At 38.8% G+C, this 15,396-nt stretch overlaps 3 protein-coding genes and 1 long non-coding RNA gene across 9 annotated transcripts; 2 read left to right on the plus strand and 2 right to left on the minus strand.

Annotated features, from left to right (window-relative positions):
- Nucleotides 1-1,727: 1,727 nt before the first annotated feature.
- On the minus strand, nt 1,728-3,609 carry LOC108852404 (uncharacterized). 6 transcript variants are annotated; one of them, XR_001949498.2, is made up of 4 exons: nt 3,226-3,588; nt 3,005-3,111; nt 2,780-2,900; nt 1,728-2,154 (listed from the first exon to the last, which is right to left on the minus strand). It is a non-coding gene; the product is annotated as an uncharacterized LOC108852404 (long non-coding RNA). The 6 variants fall into 6 exon arrangements; XR_008944720.1 differs by having other exon boundaries at nt 2,780-3,138; nt 3,226-3,594; XR_008944719.1 differs by having other exon boundaries at nt 2,780-3,111; nt 3,244-3,593.
- Nucleotides 3,610-3,913: 304 nt separating this feature from the next.
- On the plus strand, nt 3,914-5,146 carry LOC108851669 (40S ribosomal protein S13-2). The gene is made up of 5 exons (XM_018625130.2): nt 3,914-4,067; nt 4,142-4,214; nt 4,435-4,573; nt 4,668-4,854; nt 4,941-5,146. Exons 1-5 carry the CDS (start codon nt 4,045-4,047, stop codon nt 4,972-4,974), a joined length of 456 nt encoding a protein of 151 aa, XP_018480632.1. The 5' UTR covers nt 3,914-4,044; the 3' UTR covers nt 4,975-5,146.
- Nucleotides 5,147-5,684: 538 nt separating this feature from the next.
- Nucleotides 5,685-8,733, minus strand: LOC130511812 (transketolase-1, chloroplastic-like). The gene is made up of 7 exons (XM_057009512.1): nt 8,196-8,733; nt 7,978-8,068; nt 7,787-7,892; nt 7,413-7,695; nt 7,179-7,327; nt 6,955-7,108; nt 5,685-6,874 (listed from the first exon to the last, which is right to left on the minus strand). The coding sequence occupies exons 1-7, from the start codon at nt 8,673-8,675 to the stop codon at nt 5,915-5,917; spliced, it is 2,223 nt and encodes a 740-aa protein (XP_056865492.1). The 5' UTR covers nt 8,676-8,733; the 3' UTR covers nt 5,685-5,914.
- A 611-nt stretch (nt 8,734-9,344) lies between these two features.
- Nucleotides 9,345-15,251, plus strand: LOC130511813 (tubulin-folding cofactor D-like). The gene is made up of 17 exons (XM_057009513.1): nt 9,345-9,651; nt 9,716-10,263; nt 10,355-10,457; nt 10,698-10,874; nt 11,019-11,201; nt 11,413-11,529; nt 11,632-11,736; nt 11,855-12,025; nt 12,142-12,357; nt 12,445-12,643; nt 12,788-12,993; nt 13,084-13,305; nt 13,408-13,902; nt 13,989-14,249; nt 14,328-14,372; nt 14,445-14,630; nt 14,727-15,251. Exons 1-17 carry the CDS (start codon nt 9,427-9,429, stop codon nt 15,003-15,005), a joined length of 3,738 nt encoding a protein of 1,245 aa, XP_056865493.1. The 5' UTR covers nt 9,345-9,426; the 3' UTR covers nt 15,006-15,251.
- The last annotated feature ends 145 nt before the right edge of the window (nt 15,252-15,396 follow it).

A 15,396-nucleotide genomic window follows, 5' to 3' on the forward strand; every position in this document is an offset into this window, starting at 1 on the left:
ATAAATGAAACCCATTTATAGAGAAACTCACCATTTATATACTTATATAACTTTGAACAATATATATGTATTGGAGTTATTCCCCTTGAAAAACCTCTATTGCACAATCTCTCTTTATAGCTTATCACAGTTAAGAACACCCACATTCAAGAATTTTCAAATGGGTTTCTAAAAGAAAAACAAAATATTAATATTTTATGGTAATTTAGTTAAACCACAATATTTAACTAATATAAAAAATACAAATGGCTAATGGGTAGCTTATGAGTAGTTTCTATAAAACATTCTTCCTTTTTCTGATTTTGTTAATCATTTGAAATCTCTAAAAAGCTCTACTGGAGGTACTGTACGCGTGGCTCATGCTTAAGAAAAACAAATATCAAAACAATTAAGATCAATATTTTAAAAATGTCTTTGTTTTATTCTTTGATTGTCTTGTAAAGGAGGTAAATATACATGAATACAAGGTTACCTGTTTTTCTTTTATTAAGTCACAAACAGATGGTAGCAACGAATATTTAGAAAACCATATTATTAGCTTATGGAGCCAAAAAAAAATTATGGAGCCATGTTTGAAAAAAAAGACAACATTTTGATCTGTAACTCCAGCTTAAGTTCTCTTTGGATATACTAGATTCATTTCCGCGCTACGCGCAGATTATATGCTTTAATTTTTTTAAAAAATTATATACTATTTGGCAAAGTAAAAAATTGACAATTGTATTTACATATATATTAATCAGGTCATAAATTTATAGTACCAGTTATTTTCCGAACCAGATTTATTTTCATAATTTTGTTAAGTTTATAATGTTTTGAAATTTCTATTTGAGAAATATATATATATATATATATATATAATATATGTGGAATGATTATGAAAATATAAATCATTAAGGTTAAATTATTCTTATTTTGTCTTGCACAACAATTTGGAAGTATTAAAATTGTAAACTTGTTTGTTAAAATCAGAAAATATATAGGCTGGTAAGCAATTCGATGAAAGTTAATAAAACTTTAGTTGTGATTTATTACTCATATATATCTTTTATATTTTAGTTTTCACTAAAAATGATTTAACTTCACTTATTTTTTTCTTAAAAAACTCCACTTATTTATATTTTAGTTGGACATAATATTTATTTATTTATTTTGTTAGCAATTGTAATATTTTCATTCATGGGCAGTTTGTTGTGAATATGTATATTTACTTTTTGGTGGATGTCAAAAAAGCACCTAGCTTCTGCCCTTTAGAGAAGGAAACATTTTTTTTTTTGAAAAATCCCAGAGAAGGAAACATAACTTGTAATAAAATTGAAAACTCTTGAATCAAAGAAAGTCACAGATAAACATACCACAATCCGAACAGCTTTGTTGAATCCTACAGAGAAATAAACCTAAAAAAAACAGAGAATCTCATGACTTAAGAAATATGACCTGCATTAGTCAAAAAAAAAAATGAAGAAGAAAGGATGTAACCTGTGCATAATGATCAAGTCACAATTCAAAAATCAGTGCATCTAACTGATCCAGCTATAACAAAAACAATTTTATACTTGTTAAACTATGCATACATTTTCAGATGTCTCTCCCAGAGTTCAAGAATGTTGATAAGCTATCAACATATTCTTCTATGCCAATTCATTAGTCCTCATGTGTTTATAGTATGTGTATATACTAATATAGTCGATCATCAAATCCAGACTTACTTTTCACATCAAACGAAAGAGTTTAAATAGCTGACATAATAAAAATTGAATTACAGTTTCTCACACTCGGTAGATAAAGAAAACAGAGCACTATTCAAAAAATGATACAACGACACATACGAAATAAATATAGATTTACTTTAATTCGGAGGGAACATCTAGAATCCTAAATGTGGTCACATACACACATGCAATGTTCATCATCTTTTCAGTTGTACTTCTTCTTTATCTCTAAGGAATAAAATCGAATAACGTCGTTCTGGGCAGTAAGAGCAGTCTCGACTGGAGTAATGGATTCAAGTTTGGTTAAGTAAGTGAAACAAAAGTAGGTTCCATCCACGTAAGTGTTAGTTTCTCCGACTTTATTCTTCTTTATGATGTTGTAAGCCAATGGAATCACTCTGTTGAGAACTTCCACATACATTCCACCTCCAGCCGCAAGCAACTACCAAAACAAACCATCAAATATATCAAAAATCTTGATGAGGTGTAGTGATGTGCTCATCACATTGACACCTGAAAGCCAGGCGAGGTACACATGGCGCTCGCTATTGAGCGCTTTAGTATTATTCTTAAGTTGCTTCTAGCAACGCCTCACTGATTCCTCTCTCAAACCAACTTCGTTTGTACATATTTTGGTTTCTAAATAAACTTTGGTTTAATACATAACCTCTACCGTCTAATATAACCTATCGACAAACCTAATCTACTATACTATTATAGTTTTTTTTATACAACTCCTAAGTTCTTCACCAGCTCTTTCTTTCTCTTTTCTCTATGTTCTACATTATATCCACTCAGCTTATATCTTCTTTTCTTTTACTGTTAGATCTATTATACTATATTTTCTTATCAAGAAATCTGAATCAGAACTTCAGAGGTTTAGGCTTTCTAGAAAGTATATACTTAGAGTTTACCAAAAGTATATAGTTTTCCAATGGAAGTATTTTCATGTAAAGAGAAAAACATGAGCAGGAGCAATAAAAGATGATAAACACTGCAATGCGTATCCTGATATATATATTGCAACAGTCTGATCCTAGATGTGATGAATTAAGGGATATTTTTACCTTTTATCAAATGTCGTTTCTTTTATCAAATCTGATTTCTATGTTCTTGTTCCTCCTCCTTTCTCTTTATGGTGGGTTTTATCATGAAGTCTCCCAGTTTCATATTATCATAGTTAGGCTGCTAAAACTCAAAAATGATAACAATATTGAAAGTGAAAATGTATGATAAACAAAAACAAAACCTTTTGGTAGAGGAAAACGCAGAGGAAGAATAAGTTTCCTTACAACAACCAAATGGTTTAGCGAATGCAAGAGATCCTACGAAAACCTTCAGTTTTTCTAGGTTTTTGCTTCCCCATTCAAGACCCTGTTAGCAAGCCTTATGCCTCCCTCTGGATCATAAGTGCACAAAATCACGTCTAACAAATCAGATGTTTATTTCATGTTCAGAGACAAAACAAAACAAAAAGCTCTAATTTTAATGCTTTTGAATCAAATATTTTTACTGTAAATCTCTTTGTAACTTATCGTGATTCTCCTTTAGCTCTTGTTTCTTTTTTGTCTGAAACGCCTATAACCGCTTTGTCATCTGTTTCCCATCCGACAACTACCAAAAAAATCAAAATTCCAATTTCCAGAATCATAAATCCAGAAATAGGAATATAGGATTTCTAAGAGAACCACACAAAAGTTGATTTCGAGAATAAGAGTTCACAAGCCTGAAGTAAAAAAAAAAGTGACTCTTGGGTATGGTAAAGGTTTTGTAGAGAAGGTGAGAAGAAAGGAAGAGGAATCAATGAGCGGACTCTTGGATAGGAAATCAAAATTTCAGAATACGTTTTGCAGATAAACTGAGAAAAAAAAGAAAAAAGAATCGATTTTGCCGTATATTGAAGTTCATTATGTTAATGTGTTGACCTAATGACATGTCATAAAACTTGTGTTTCATTGGTTGATTTTTCAAGATGACGTGGACACTCTAGCTGCTCTAGTTCAAGAGCTTTTAGTATAGTTTTGATAAGCACCCTCGACAAATACTCAAAAACCATTTCTCTCAAGAGTCGAGAGACATGTCAATAGAACGGAATTGTTTACATGGGCTAAACATATATGGGCCTAAAAACCTCCTTTTGCATTACAAGTTTTAATGGGCCTTTAAAAAACAGAGCCTGTTTGTGCTTTTGGAACGAAAATGAAAATGAGATAGGGCACAACCATAAGAGGGTACTTATAAGCAAAGAATCAATTAGGGTTTTTCTTTAGCGCAGTCGCAGCCGGACGAAGAACAATCTCAGAGAAGGCAAACTCCGTTCACAGCCGTCGATATGGGGCGACTCCACTCTAAAGGGTTCGTCTACTTGTTTCTTCCTTGTATCTGTTTGAATACTGGTTCTCTTACATTCTGTTTTTTGTGTTGTGTAGTAAGGGAATCTCAGCATCTGCTTTGCCGTACAAGCGTTCACCCCCGAGTTGGCTCAAGACAACCTCCCAGGATGTAAGATTCAACCACCAAATCTCAGTTTCTGCTTTGCATTTCATACATTTGAAAGTGTAAGATTACGGTTAAACCTAGGTTTAGGACAAGCAAAAGGAGATTAGTATCAATCTAAGATGTAATGTGTTTGCTTTGTCTCTGTTGACTTGATCCTGTTTTTGTGTGGAATGTGTTTACTATGATTGGTCTTTGACGTTTTTTGTTATGATGCTGTCACTAGGTTGATGAATCCATTTGCAAGTTTGCAAAGAAGGGTTTGACTCCGTCTCAGATTGGTGTCATTCTCCGTGACTCTCACGGTATCCCACAGGTGAAGAGTGTTACTGGAAACAAGATTTTGAGAATCTTGAAAGCTCATGGTAACTTTTTCAATCCTTCACTATAGAGTCTTCTTTAGTTAAACACATTCAAGGCAACTAAGAGTTTAGTTGATTTGTAACTTCGTGAAAAAAGGTCTTGCTCCTGAGATCCCTGAGGATCTTTACCACCTGATCAAGAAAGCAGTTGCTATCCGCAAGCATCTTGAGAGGAACAGGAAGGACAAGGACTCCAAGTTCAGGTTGATTCTTGTGGAGAGCAGAATCCACCGTCTTGCTCGTTACTACAAGAAGACCAAGAAGCTCCCTCCCGTCTGGAAGTAGTAAGTACTTTTTTTTACTGAAATAGTGCTCTTAGAACACATTTCAATGGTACTCATTTCTTTGTGTGTGTGTTTTTGTTTTGCAGTGAATCTACTACCGCAAGCACTCTTGTCGCTTAAGGAATCATAGAGCTGGTTATAAAGTCTTTGAACTACAATTTCTTTGCTGCATTGCAACTCCATTTCTATGACAATGGATTTTGTATCTGTTTTTAGTTTTTTTTCTGATGAATTACAACTTACTGTGCAATTTTGAATTTGATGAGTACTATGTGATCTTTAAGCATGACTATATCGGTGTTGATGCTTCAAATATGTGCGTGTGAGCTACAAATTGTTCCTAATCATTATTTCTATTACATTAATTTTCTATATTGGGCCTAGGGCCCAATCCACTTTCAACTACATTTATCTTCTAGATTGGGCCCTAGGCCCAATCAACCACAAGTGAAGAAAAAAATAATATGCTTTTTCTTGTGTAATCATTCCTCAGGGGAAGTACAAAAGTAGAGTGGGCCTCACTAGTGTTTTCATTATGATGACAAATAGACAAAGCAACAAACGTAGTTTTCTTCTATTATAAGTTAGGTTAAGGATTTGTTACCAAAAAAAAAAGTTAGGTTAAGGATATAAGGATATACTGAAATACATGGATATGGCAAAGTAGAAACTTCACCGTTCCTTCAATATCCTCTTTTTGATAAATATGGGGCCCTAAACTATTAAGACGATCCAAACCTTTTTTTAATCTCTGTTACCATTCTTGTCCACAAAATTGTCTGTTTATGTTGGTCATTCTTGTCTCTTAACAACGATGAAAAATCTGGAAATCTGGCAGAAATTGAAGCATATAACAACCATACACGAATGATCATGAGAGTTTTACATTGTCTTCTACTCTGTTCTCTTCCCAAACCCAAAACCTATGTTGAACCGAATTACAAGAAACCAAAAAAAAAAAGAAGAAAGAAAGTCTTTTCGTCTTGTTGCATTTTATTTTGAGATAATGAGACAATGTTATGAAATCTTATAGAGAGAATGGTTCTGATCTCTAAGTCTCTTAGAAGAATGACTTAGCCGCATCAACAACAGCTTCAACGGTGATGCCAAACTCCTTGTAGAGCAAGGGAGCTGGTGCACTAGCTCCAAACGAGTTAATACCAATAGACTTCCCTTTCCCTCCAACAATCTTTCCCCAACCAAAAGTCGAAGCCGCTTCGATACTCACTCTAGCCGACACATCAGACGGCAAAACACTCTCCTTGTACTCATCCGTCTGCTCGTCAAACAGCTCCCAGCACACAAACGACACAACTCTAACCGTCTTCCCTTCTTTCCTAAGCACCTCTCCAGCCTGTGCAGCAATCTCCAGCTCTGAACCGGTTCCAATCAAGATCACATCAGGTTTGTTCCCCGAGGAGTTGTCAGAGATTGTGTATCCTCCCTTCTCAACTCCCTCGATGGACGTCCCTGGAAGCTGAGGAAGCTTCTGTCTAGACAAGGCCAAGATAGACGGCGTCTTGCGCTTGGTGACAGCGATCTTGTACGCACCGGCCGTCTCGTTTCCATCAGCGGGACGGAACATGAGAGTGTTGGGCATGGCACGGAAGCTAGCGATGTGCTCAATGGGCTGATGGGTTGGTCCATCTTCTCCAAGACCAATGGAGTCGTGAGTCATCACGTAGATCACTCCAGCTTCGGACAAGGCTGAGATTCTCATCGCACCTCTCATGTAGTCAGTGAAGACAAAGAAGGTTGCGCAGTAAGGGATGAGACCAGGGCTGTGAAGGGCAATGCCGTTGCAGATGGCTCCCATTCCGTGCTCCCTGACACCGAACCTAAGGTTTCTCTCTTCGGGTGTTGCCTTTTGGAAGTCACCAGAGGCTTTCAGGAGTGTCATGTTGGATGATGCAAGGTCAGCACTTCCACCGAGGAAACCGGGTACAACTTTGGCTATGGCGTTAAGACATTGCTGTGAGAGGTTTCTAGTGGCATCTCCTGGAGACTCAGGTGTGTATGTCTATTATAAAAAAAAAGACAAATATGTTTTTAAGAAACCATTTGGGTTGTCAGAGCTAGAAAAGAGAGGGTTTTACTTACTGGTAGTGCCTTCTCCCAGCCAGCAGGTAGCTCACCAGTGATGATTGATTTCAACTCTGCAGCTTCCTCTGGGTACTTCTTTTCATATGCTGCAAATGATGCATTCCAGTCAGATTCAAGAGCTTTGCCTTCAGGCGTATGACGGCTCCAATGGCTATAAAGCAAAAGAGAGAGTCATTAGAGCAAAGTCCATAGCACAATAGCTTTTGTTTATAGTTACTTACCTTTTAACGTCATCAGGTACTTGGAATGGCTCATAAGGCCATCCAAGGTTGTTTCTAGTAGCCTCAACTTCCTTCTCACCAAGTGCAGCTCCATGGACACTGTATGAGTTAGCCTTGTTTGGAGATCCATAACCAATTGTAGTAGTAACCTGATACAGTCAAGATGGTACAAACTACAATCAATACCAAAGGTGTTTTTAACTAACAAGTGTCTAATCTAATGGCGCTATTTACCTTAATCAATGTGGGCTTGTCTGTAACAGTTTTAGCTTCCTTAATAGCAGCACGGATCTCGTCATACCCAGTGTTACCATTCTTCACCCAGATCACATGCCATCCAAGAGCTTCGAAACGCTTGTCAACGTTCTCAGTGAAGGCAATCTCAGTGTCTCCATCAATGGAGATGTGATTGTCGTCGTAGAAAGCAATGAGCTTTCCAAGTCCCCAGTGACCAGCCAGAGAAGCAGCTTCATTTGAAATACCCTCCATCTGACAACCATCTCCAAGGATCACATATCTAACACAATCATATACAAAAACATCAGAGCCTATTTTACAAAACAAGAATGATAATAACAAAAAGCCAAATGTTAGTTCCAAAATGTTACGTGTAATGGTCGACAACTTCAGCATCAGGTTTGTTGAACCTAGCAGCTAAATGCTTCTCAGCAAGTGCTAAACCAACAGCATTCGCAATCCCTTGTCCAAGAGGACCTACATAGCAACCACAAAACATAGAGTCACAATCGTAATTCACATGAGACACCACCACAAGCTAAAAGAAGCAAAAACTACAAACCAGTAGTGACTTCAATCCCAGGAGTCTCGAAATTCTCAGGATGTCCAGGTGTCTTGCTTCCCCATTGTCGGAAACCCTTCAAATCCTCCTCCTATTCAAACAAAATCCACAACACTTTTATCAGTAAAGTCAACTACTTTATCAATAAAGTCAACTCCTTTTTATAAGTTTAACATAAAAAAGAAAAAAAGGATTGGATCTTTAAGATGATGACTGACCAAAACGCTGTCGTATCCGGCGAGATGAAGCAAAGCGTAGAGCAACATACAACCATGACCAGCGGAGAGAACGAACCGGTCACGGTTAAACCAGTAAGGGTTCTTGGGGTTATACCTCATGACCTCATCGTAGAGAATGTGAGCCATGGGGGCACATCCCATGGGAAGACCAGGGTGACCCGACTTGGCCTTCTCCACCGCATCGATCGCCAAGAACCTTATCGAGTTCACCGATTTGTCCACGATCGACGAATCTGTGCTCGTCTCGAGCGTCTCGACGGCCGCGGCGCGGACGAGGAGGGGGCGGGGGAGAGGGAGAGATCGGAGTTTGGTCATCGAGGCGGCGTTGCGGCGGCGAGAAGAGGCGCAGCGTGAGGAGAGAGATGATGGTACTAAGGAGACGCGTTGGTCGGAGCCATGGTGAGAGATGGCGCGGGCGAGGAGGGCTTGAGAGAGAGCGAGGGAGGAAGTAGAAGCCATGGATGGTTGTGTTTGGGGAGATGTGAATTGAGAGACTCTCTTTTACTAGTAGTGAGAGAGAGGATATTTTTTTCAGCCAATCATATAATATTTCGACATCTCTTCGTGTTCGGTAAGGGACGAGTTGGATCTCATCTGACCGTTGAGTGTAATGGAAGGGTATAATCGTGGCCGTTGATTGAGGCTAAGAGTTTAGTGATCCTCTATGCCTTGCACAATTTTTTTGTTTCCTCTTTGGATATTCCGCCATGATAGAATATATTTATTTTCCTTAGTTATAAATGATAATTTATTTCTATTCCATTTAGTTATAATATACTAAAAATTATCCCACTAATTTTATCAATCACAATCTCTTCTTGTGTTTTTTTTTTGATAGAAATAATTAGAAGTATACTTGTTTTTACCAACTTTTAGTCAACCTAAGCCACTGAAATTAGAGGAAAATTGAGTTTCACCAACTTTTATTCCTCTGAAGTCACAAGTTACAACCATTTAAACCCATTGTTTATGTACACCTACCAAGTCTGGTTAGGATTCTGCAATTGGTTTGGTCTAAGTTGTGATAAAAAAGCCCGGTTCAAAAATGTATGTTTCAGGCCCAAAATAAGATTATGGGCTTTAAGTGGGCTTAACGAACTCACCCTCTTTACTCTCGCACGGATCGGTCTCAAGGCTTAGCGCCCGCCTAATTCCCAGTCCCCGAGAAAGAAAATATCGTCGGCGAACCTATTCATCTCCGGCGAGAGCAATGTCAGCCACAGTAGATCAAATCCCGCCGGAAAAAATCGAAACCGAGGCAGATGCGGTAAAACCAGAAGAGGAAGAAGAAGAAGACGACGAGCATGATTCGAAGGAGAGAGTACTACAGAGATACTTCTTACAAGAATGGAATCTCGTCAAATCCCTTCTCGACGGCATCGTCTCGAACGGCCGCGTCGTCGTTCCTTCCTCCGTTCAGAAGATCCAATCAATCGTAAGCTTCTTCTCAACACTGATCCAATCAATCGAATCATACTGATTCCTCTTCTGAATTGTAGATGGATAAGTATCAGGAGCAAGGTCAACTAGTGGAGCCTTACTTAGAGAGCATAGTCTCGCCACTAATGCTAATCATCCGCACGAAAGCAGCTGAGCTAGATACAAGATCCGATGAGATTCTCGAAATAATAAAGCCTATATGCATCATTATCTACACTTTAGTTACTGTGTGCGGTTACAAGTCAGTTATAAAGTTCTTTCCTCATCAAGTATCCGATCTTGAACTCGCCGTGCTGCTTCTGGAGAAGTGTCACTCCACGGCGTCTGTTTCTTCGTTGAGGCAAGAGAGCACTGGAGAGATGGAGGCGAAATGTGTGACTCTCTTGTGGCTTTCGATCCTCGTGCTGGTCCCGTTTGATATCTCTTCTGTTGATACGAGTATTGCGGGGGATGAGAGCTTTGGTGTGGGGGATATTGCTCCTTTGGTGTTGAAGATTTTGGGGTTTTGTAAGGATTATCTTTGCAGCTCTGGACCGATGAGGAGGATATCGGGTTTGTTGCTCTCTAAGCTTTTGACGCGTCCGGATATGGGGAAGGCGTTCGCAAGGTATGAATGATTGAGTTCACCAATAAGAATTGCTCAGCGTGAATGGTGAAATGATATTTCTTTGTTGTATTGTGTGGCGTTTCCGTTTCAGTTTTGTTGAGTGGACTGATGAAGTTTTATCTTCTAAAGAAGATAGTGTGGTGAACCACTTTCGCTTGCTTGGTGTGATGGAGGCTCTGGCTGCCATTTTTAAGGTTTCTTTTTTTTTTTCTTTTTTTAACTTGGAGTTGCTCACTTTGCTTTCAGTAATGATCCATACTGAACACACTAGACACTAATGTATGTTTTTTTATATGTTTTTATATGTTATTTTTTGATCTTGTAGGAGCTATTGCTGGTTTTTATTATAGAAATGTTTTTTTTTCTTTTGATAATATGATAACTTAAATTTTCGTTTATTTACATCTGAATCTTATGTCTACTACCATTGGCAGACTGCTAGCCGGAAAGTGTTGCTGGATGTGCTTCCTACTGTTTTGAATAAGGTGACCGTGCTAAGCAAATCAAATGCAGCAACTAGAAGTCCTCTGCTTCGCAAGTATTTGATCAAGCTAACTCAGAGGATAGGGCTTGTTTGTCTTCCTCATCGCTTACCTTCCTGGCGCTATGTGGTACATACCTTTTAGCATGTATAATAGAAGGACAAATAGCAACTTCCTCTTCATGGGTTTTAATAGATTTTCTGGTTTGTCGTAATTGACATAATGTTATTCTAAGTTAGTCATATGAAACATGTTTATTAAATTACCATGCAGGCTCGAACTGCCTCCCTTTCTGAAAATATATCTACGGGTCCGACCCAGAGATTGGCCCCTGGTCATGCTGGTGCTGCCGTCTCACAACCAGAAAGTCCGGATGACCAAGAGGATGAAGATATGGATGTTCCTGAAATCTTAGAAGAGATAATTGAAATGCTACTCTCTGGTCTGAGAGACACGGTATGTGTTTGTGGGTTAAATATTACTGTTATGCTGATTGCTGATAACTAGAGGCAGTATCTCAACTTATACAACTAGATGACCACATGATAATTTGACTGCTATAAATATCTGTACGCCACATAAACCTGTGGTGTTCCTGACTTTATATCTTCTGCAAGTATTTGCAAGCGTTTCCCTTACTAAAACTATTGTCTCCTAAACCGTGTAGGATACCGTGGTTCGTTGGTCTGCTGCAAAGGGTATAGGTCGTGTATCTTCACGGCTAACATCTGTTCTTTCCGAAGAGGTTCTGTCATCTGTATTGGAACTATTTTCACCAGGAGAGGTAATCATAATGGATATCTGGCAGCATGGCTTGCATGTGGTAGAATCCAATTACAACAGCCATTATCTAGCTGACTATTATTGTGATTTTCATGATCTTCAGGGAGATGGTTCATGGCATGGGGGTTGTTTGGCTTTGGCTGAACTGGCTCGTAGAGGGTTACTGTTGCCTAGAAGTTTCCCACAAGTCGTCCCAATTATTGTGAAGGTCGTACTATATACAATGCACATGATTTACGTCTAATAATTAATGCATACAAAGCAATGGCAACACTCACGCCAATATGCAGAACCTCCATGGATTTACATCTAAAAATCATTTACAGGCACTCCATTATGATGTCCGTAGAGGTCCGCACAGTGTTGGATCACATGTGCGTGATGCAGCGGCTTATGTTTGCTGGGCATTTGGGCGTGCCTATTACCACAAAGATATGAAAAACGTGCTGGATCAGCTTGCTCCAGATTTATTGATTGTGGGTTCCTTTGATAGAGAGGTATTAATGACTCTTTTGACTATAATTTGTTTACCGTTTCCTGATTGGTTGAAGAATTGTGTTTTGTAGATCTCCTATACCGTCATTGCCTAAATTTTATTGTTTTGGTTTACCAGGTGAACTGCAGAAGGGCTGCTGCCGCTGCTTTCCAAGAGAATGTTGGAAGGCAAGGAAATTACCCTCATGGGATTGACATAGTGAACATAGCTGACTATTTTTCCCTTTCGTCTCGGGTGAACTCTTACCTTCAGGTTGCTGTTTCCATTGCTCAATATGAAGGGTATCTCTATCCTTTTGTGGATGAATTGCTATACAACAAGATCTGCCACTGGGTATGCTTTGTTTGATATTTTCCCAAATCGTTGTTCCATCAGTTGTATCTTCCATAATATGATCATTATTCAATCTTATGATTTCAGGACAAAAGCTTGAGAGAACTTGCTGCAAAAGCTCTTGCTGCTCTTGTTAAATATGAGCCTGAGTACTTCGTCAACTATGTGCTGGAGAAACTAATTCCTTGTACCCTTTCAACTGATTTGTGCATGCGCCATGGTGCCACATTGGCAGCTGGAGAGGTTGTGTTAGCTCTGCACCAATGTGGCTATGTCCTTTCTGCTGGTTGGTACCATCTCTTTTTCAGCTTTGAATTTTGTAGCATCTTTACATATGCAAATTCAAAGCATTTTTTAGTAATACAAGTTCGATGGGTTGTATCATAATCCCTTATAGCCTGAATGTTCCTGATGCACTTAATTTTTACAGACACCCATAAGCGTATTGCGGCCATTGTCCCTGCCATTGAGAAAGCACGCCTTTACCGTGGAAAAGGTGGAGAAATAATGCGACTGGCTGTCTCACGTTTTATCGAGTGTATCTCGTCATCGCATGTGACATTATCTGAGAGAACCGAACGGATCCTGCTGGATACCCTCACTGTGAATCTAGGGCATCCCAATTCTCAGATACAGGTACCTATCTTTCTAATTATCATCAAGTTATTTATTTTTTTATCCTGTTAACATATTTATTTAGTTGACAAGTTTCACTCATTTATTCAGAATGCAGCTGTCAGAGCTGTTCAACAGCTTGTGCAATCCTATCTAATTGGCAATGATAAGAAAGCTGCTGATTTAATATCAAAACACCTAAAACATCTAACGGACCCAAACGTAGCTGTTCGAAGAGGTTCTGCACTTGCACTAGGTGTTCTTCCACATGAACTATTGATTGCAAAATGGAACGATGTACTTTTGAAGCTCTGCAGTGCCTGTAAGATAGAGGTAAAGAAGACGACATGTGAATTTAGTAATCAGTCCCCAAATCTTCAAAAACCAGTATGAATTTGTGACTTCGATGTATTATTTTTTTTTGTCTCCACGCAGGTGAATCCTGAAGATAGAGATGCTGAGGCACGCATGAATGCTGTAAAGGGACTCACATCCGTGTGTGAGACTCTTACTCAGCGAAGAGCTAGTGATCCTGAAAACGATGACCTATCACTTTTGATTCTTATCAAGACTGAAGTGATGGATACTTTACTCAAAGCTCTTGATGATTATTCAGTTGATAACAGAGGTGATGTAGGTTCTTGGGTTCGTGAAGCTGCAATCCATGGACTTGAGAAATGTACATACATTCTCTGTAAGAAAGTCGGAGATCATACCAATGATTCATCTTCGCTTTATGATTCAAATCTCGCAAACCGTTTGATTGGGGGTATTGTGAAACAAGGAGTGGAGAAAATGGATAAGTTGAGAGAAACAGCTGCTAAAGCTCTTCAAAGGATTCTGTATCACGAAACAGTAACCGTACCTTACATACCTTATAGAGAAAAACTTGAAGAAGTTATTCCCAACCAAGAAGGCCTACGATGGGCGGTAAGCAGAACCTGAAGCCTTTAGTTACTTCTTCGGTTTCAAAGGGTTTTATCTGACACAGTGACTTATTGTATATCTTTTTGTAGGTGCCGACTTTCTCCTTCCCACGTTTCGTTCAGCTATTAGGCTTACCTTGTTACAGCAAAGGGGTGATGTCTGGACTAATAATTTCGACTGGAGGATTGCAAAAATCACTTAAAGAGGCTTCATTCTCTGCACTGCTGCAGTACCTGGGGGAAGGTGAAGGAAATGAACAACGAGCAAAAGAGTCTGGTATGTGCGACGACATCCTCTGGATACTTCAAGAGTACAAGAAATGTGACCGAGTGATCGTGCCATGTCTGAAGGTACCCACACTACCTTATATATTATTAACCTCTAGCTTCTATATGGTTCAGTCTTTAAAACGTTCTCTTATTACACAGACAATTGAGGAGCTCTTTGACGAAAAGATGTTTCTGAATCAAGAGGTTGGTACCTAGAGTTTCATGTCTTGCCAAAGCTTGTAGATTGATCCTTACACAACTGTCATTTTATTGCAGGCTTATACGTTGAGTTTCTATAAGGGAGTAGTGGATTCGTTAGCCATCGAACTCAGAGCGTCAAAGATATTCGCGAAGTTGGAGGCAGGGGTTGTGATACTTGGGTATATTGCTTCAGTCTCGGAGCCCATCAGCAAACAAGCCTTCTCTCAGCTTCTATCATTCCTTGCTCACCGATACCCAAAGGTCCATGTCTCACTTATCTACATCTCAAACTCTGTTTAGAAAATTTTATCGTAGTTACATGACTTTTTTTGTACTTTGTTTTTCCACGTGGTCCAGATCAGAGAGAAGGCGGCTGAAGAAGCCTGTCTTGCGCTTGTTCGAAACAAAACCTTAGTAACAGAGGACAAGAGTGAGAGAGTGAAAGATATAATAACTACGCCTTGTTGGGAAGCTGGCATGGAACTAACCCAATCTCAGAAGCTGGAGTTGTGTGAATTGGCTGGTTTAGAGCATGGAGTAGTGTTCAGAACCAGAAGCAGAACGGTGACTAAGACCATCACGGCTTCGGACGAGAATGCGTCTTACTCAGCTCTGGTCGATTCCTCTGGCTTCTGATCGATAAAGCATATGCATGCATTGTCCTCGAGACGATTTTGAATACTATGTTTTTTGTTTTGTTTCGTTTTCAAGGTGATGAAATTTAGTAAATAATAAATTTATTATGATGTAACATTAAAAATATATTATGAGGTCGGATGTAATGTGGTGCGCTTAGCGGTTGAGCTTATGTCTTTTGTAATTGTGTGGTATAAAAAGAGATGATTCTTTTTAATTTGTTGTGATATAAGGAATTTGTTCTTATTGTGGTGTAAGAGTACAATAATGATAGATTATATAGCGCAGATAACCTTTGAGTGTTCCATTAGTGATACAAGTTCAGATCATTGTCTTTGTGGTCAAAACCTTAGTTGAGACTAAAGTTGATGTTGAGCCAAAAAAAAATTGG

This window comes from Raphanus sativus, chromosome 4 (assembly GCF_000801105.2).
Source record: "Raphanus sativus cultivar WK10039 chromosome 4, ASM80110v3, whole genome shotgun sequence".
NCBI lineage: Eukaryota > Viridiplantae > Streptophyta > Magnoliopsida > Brassicales > Brassicaceae > Raphanus > Raphanus sativus.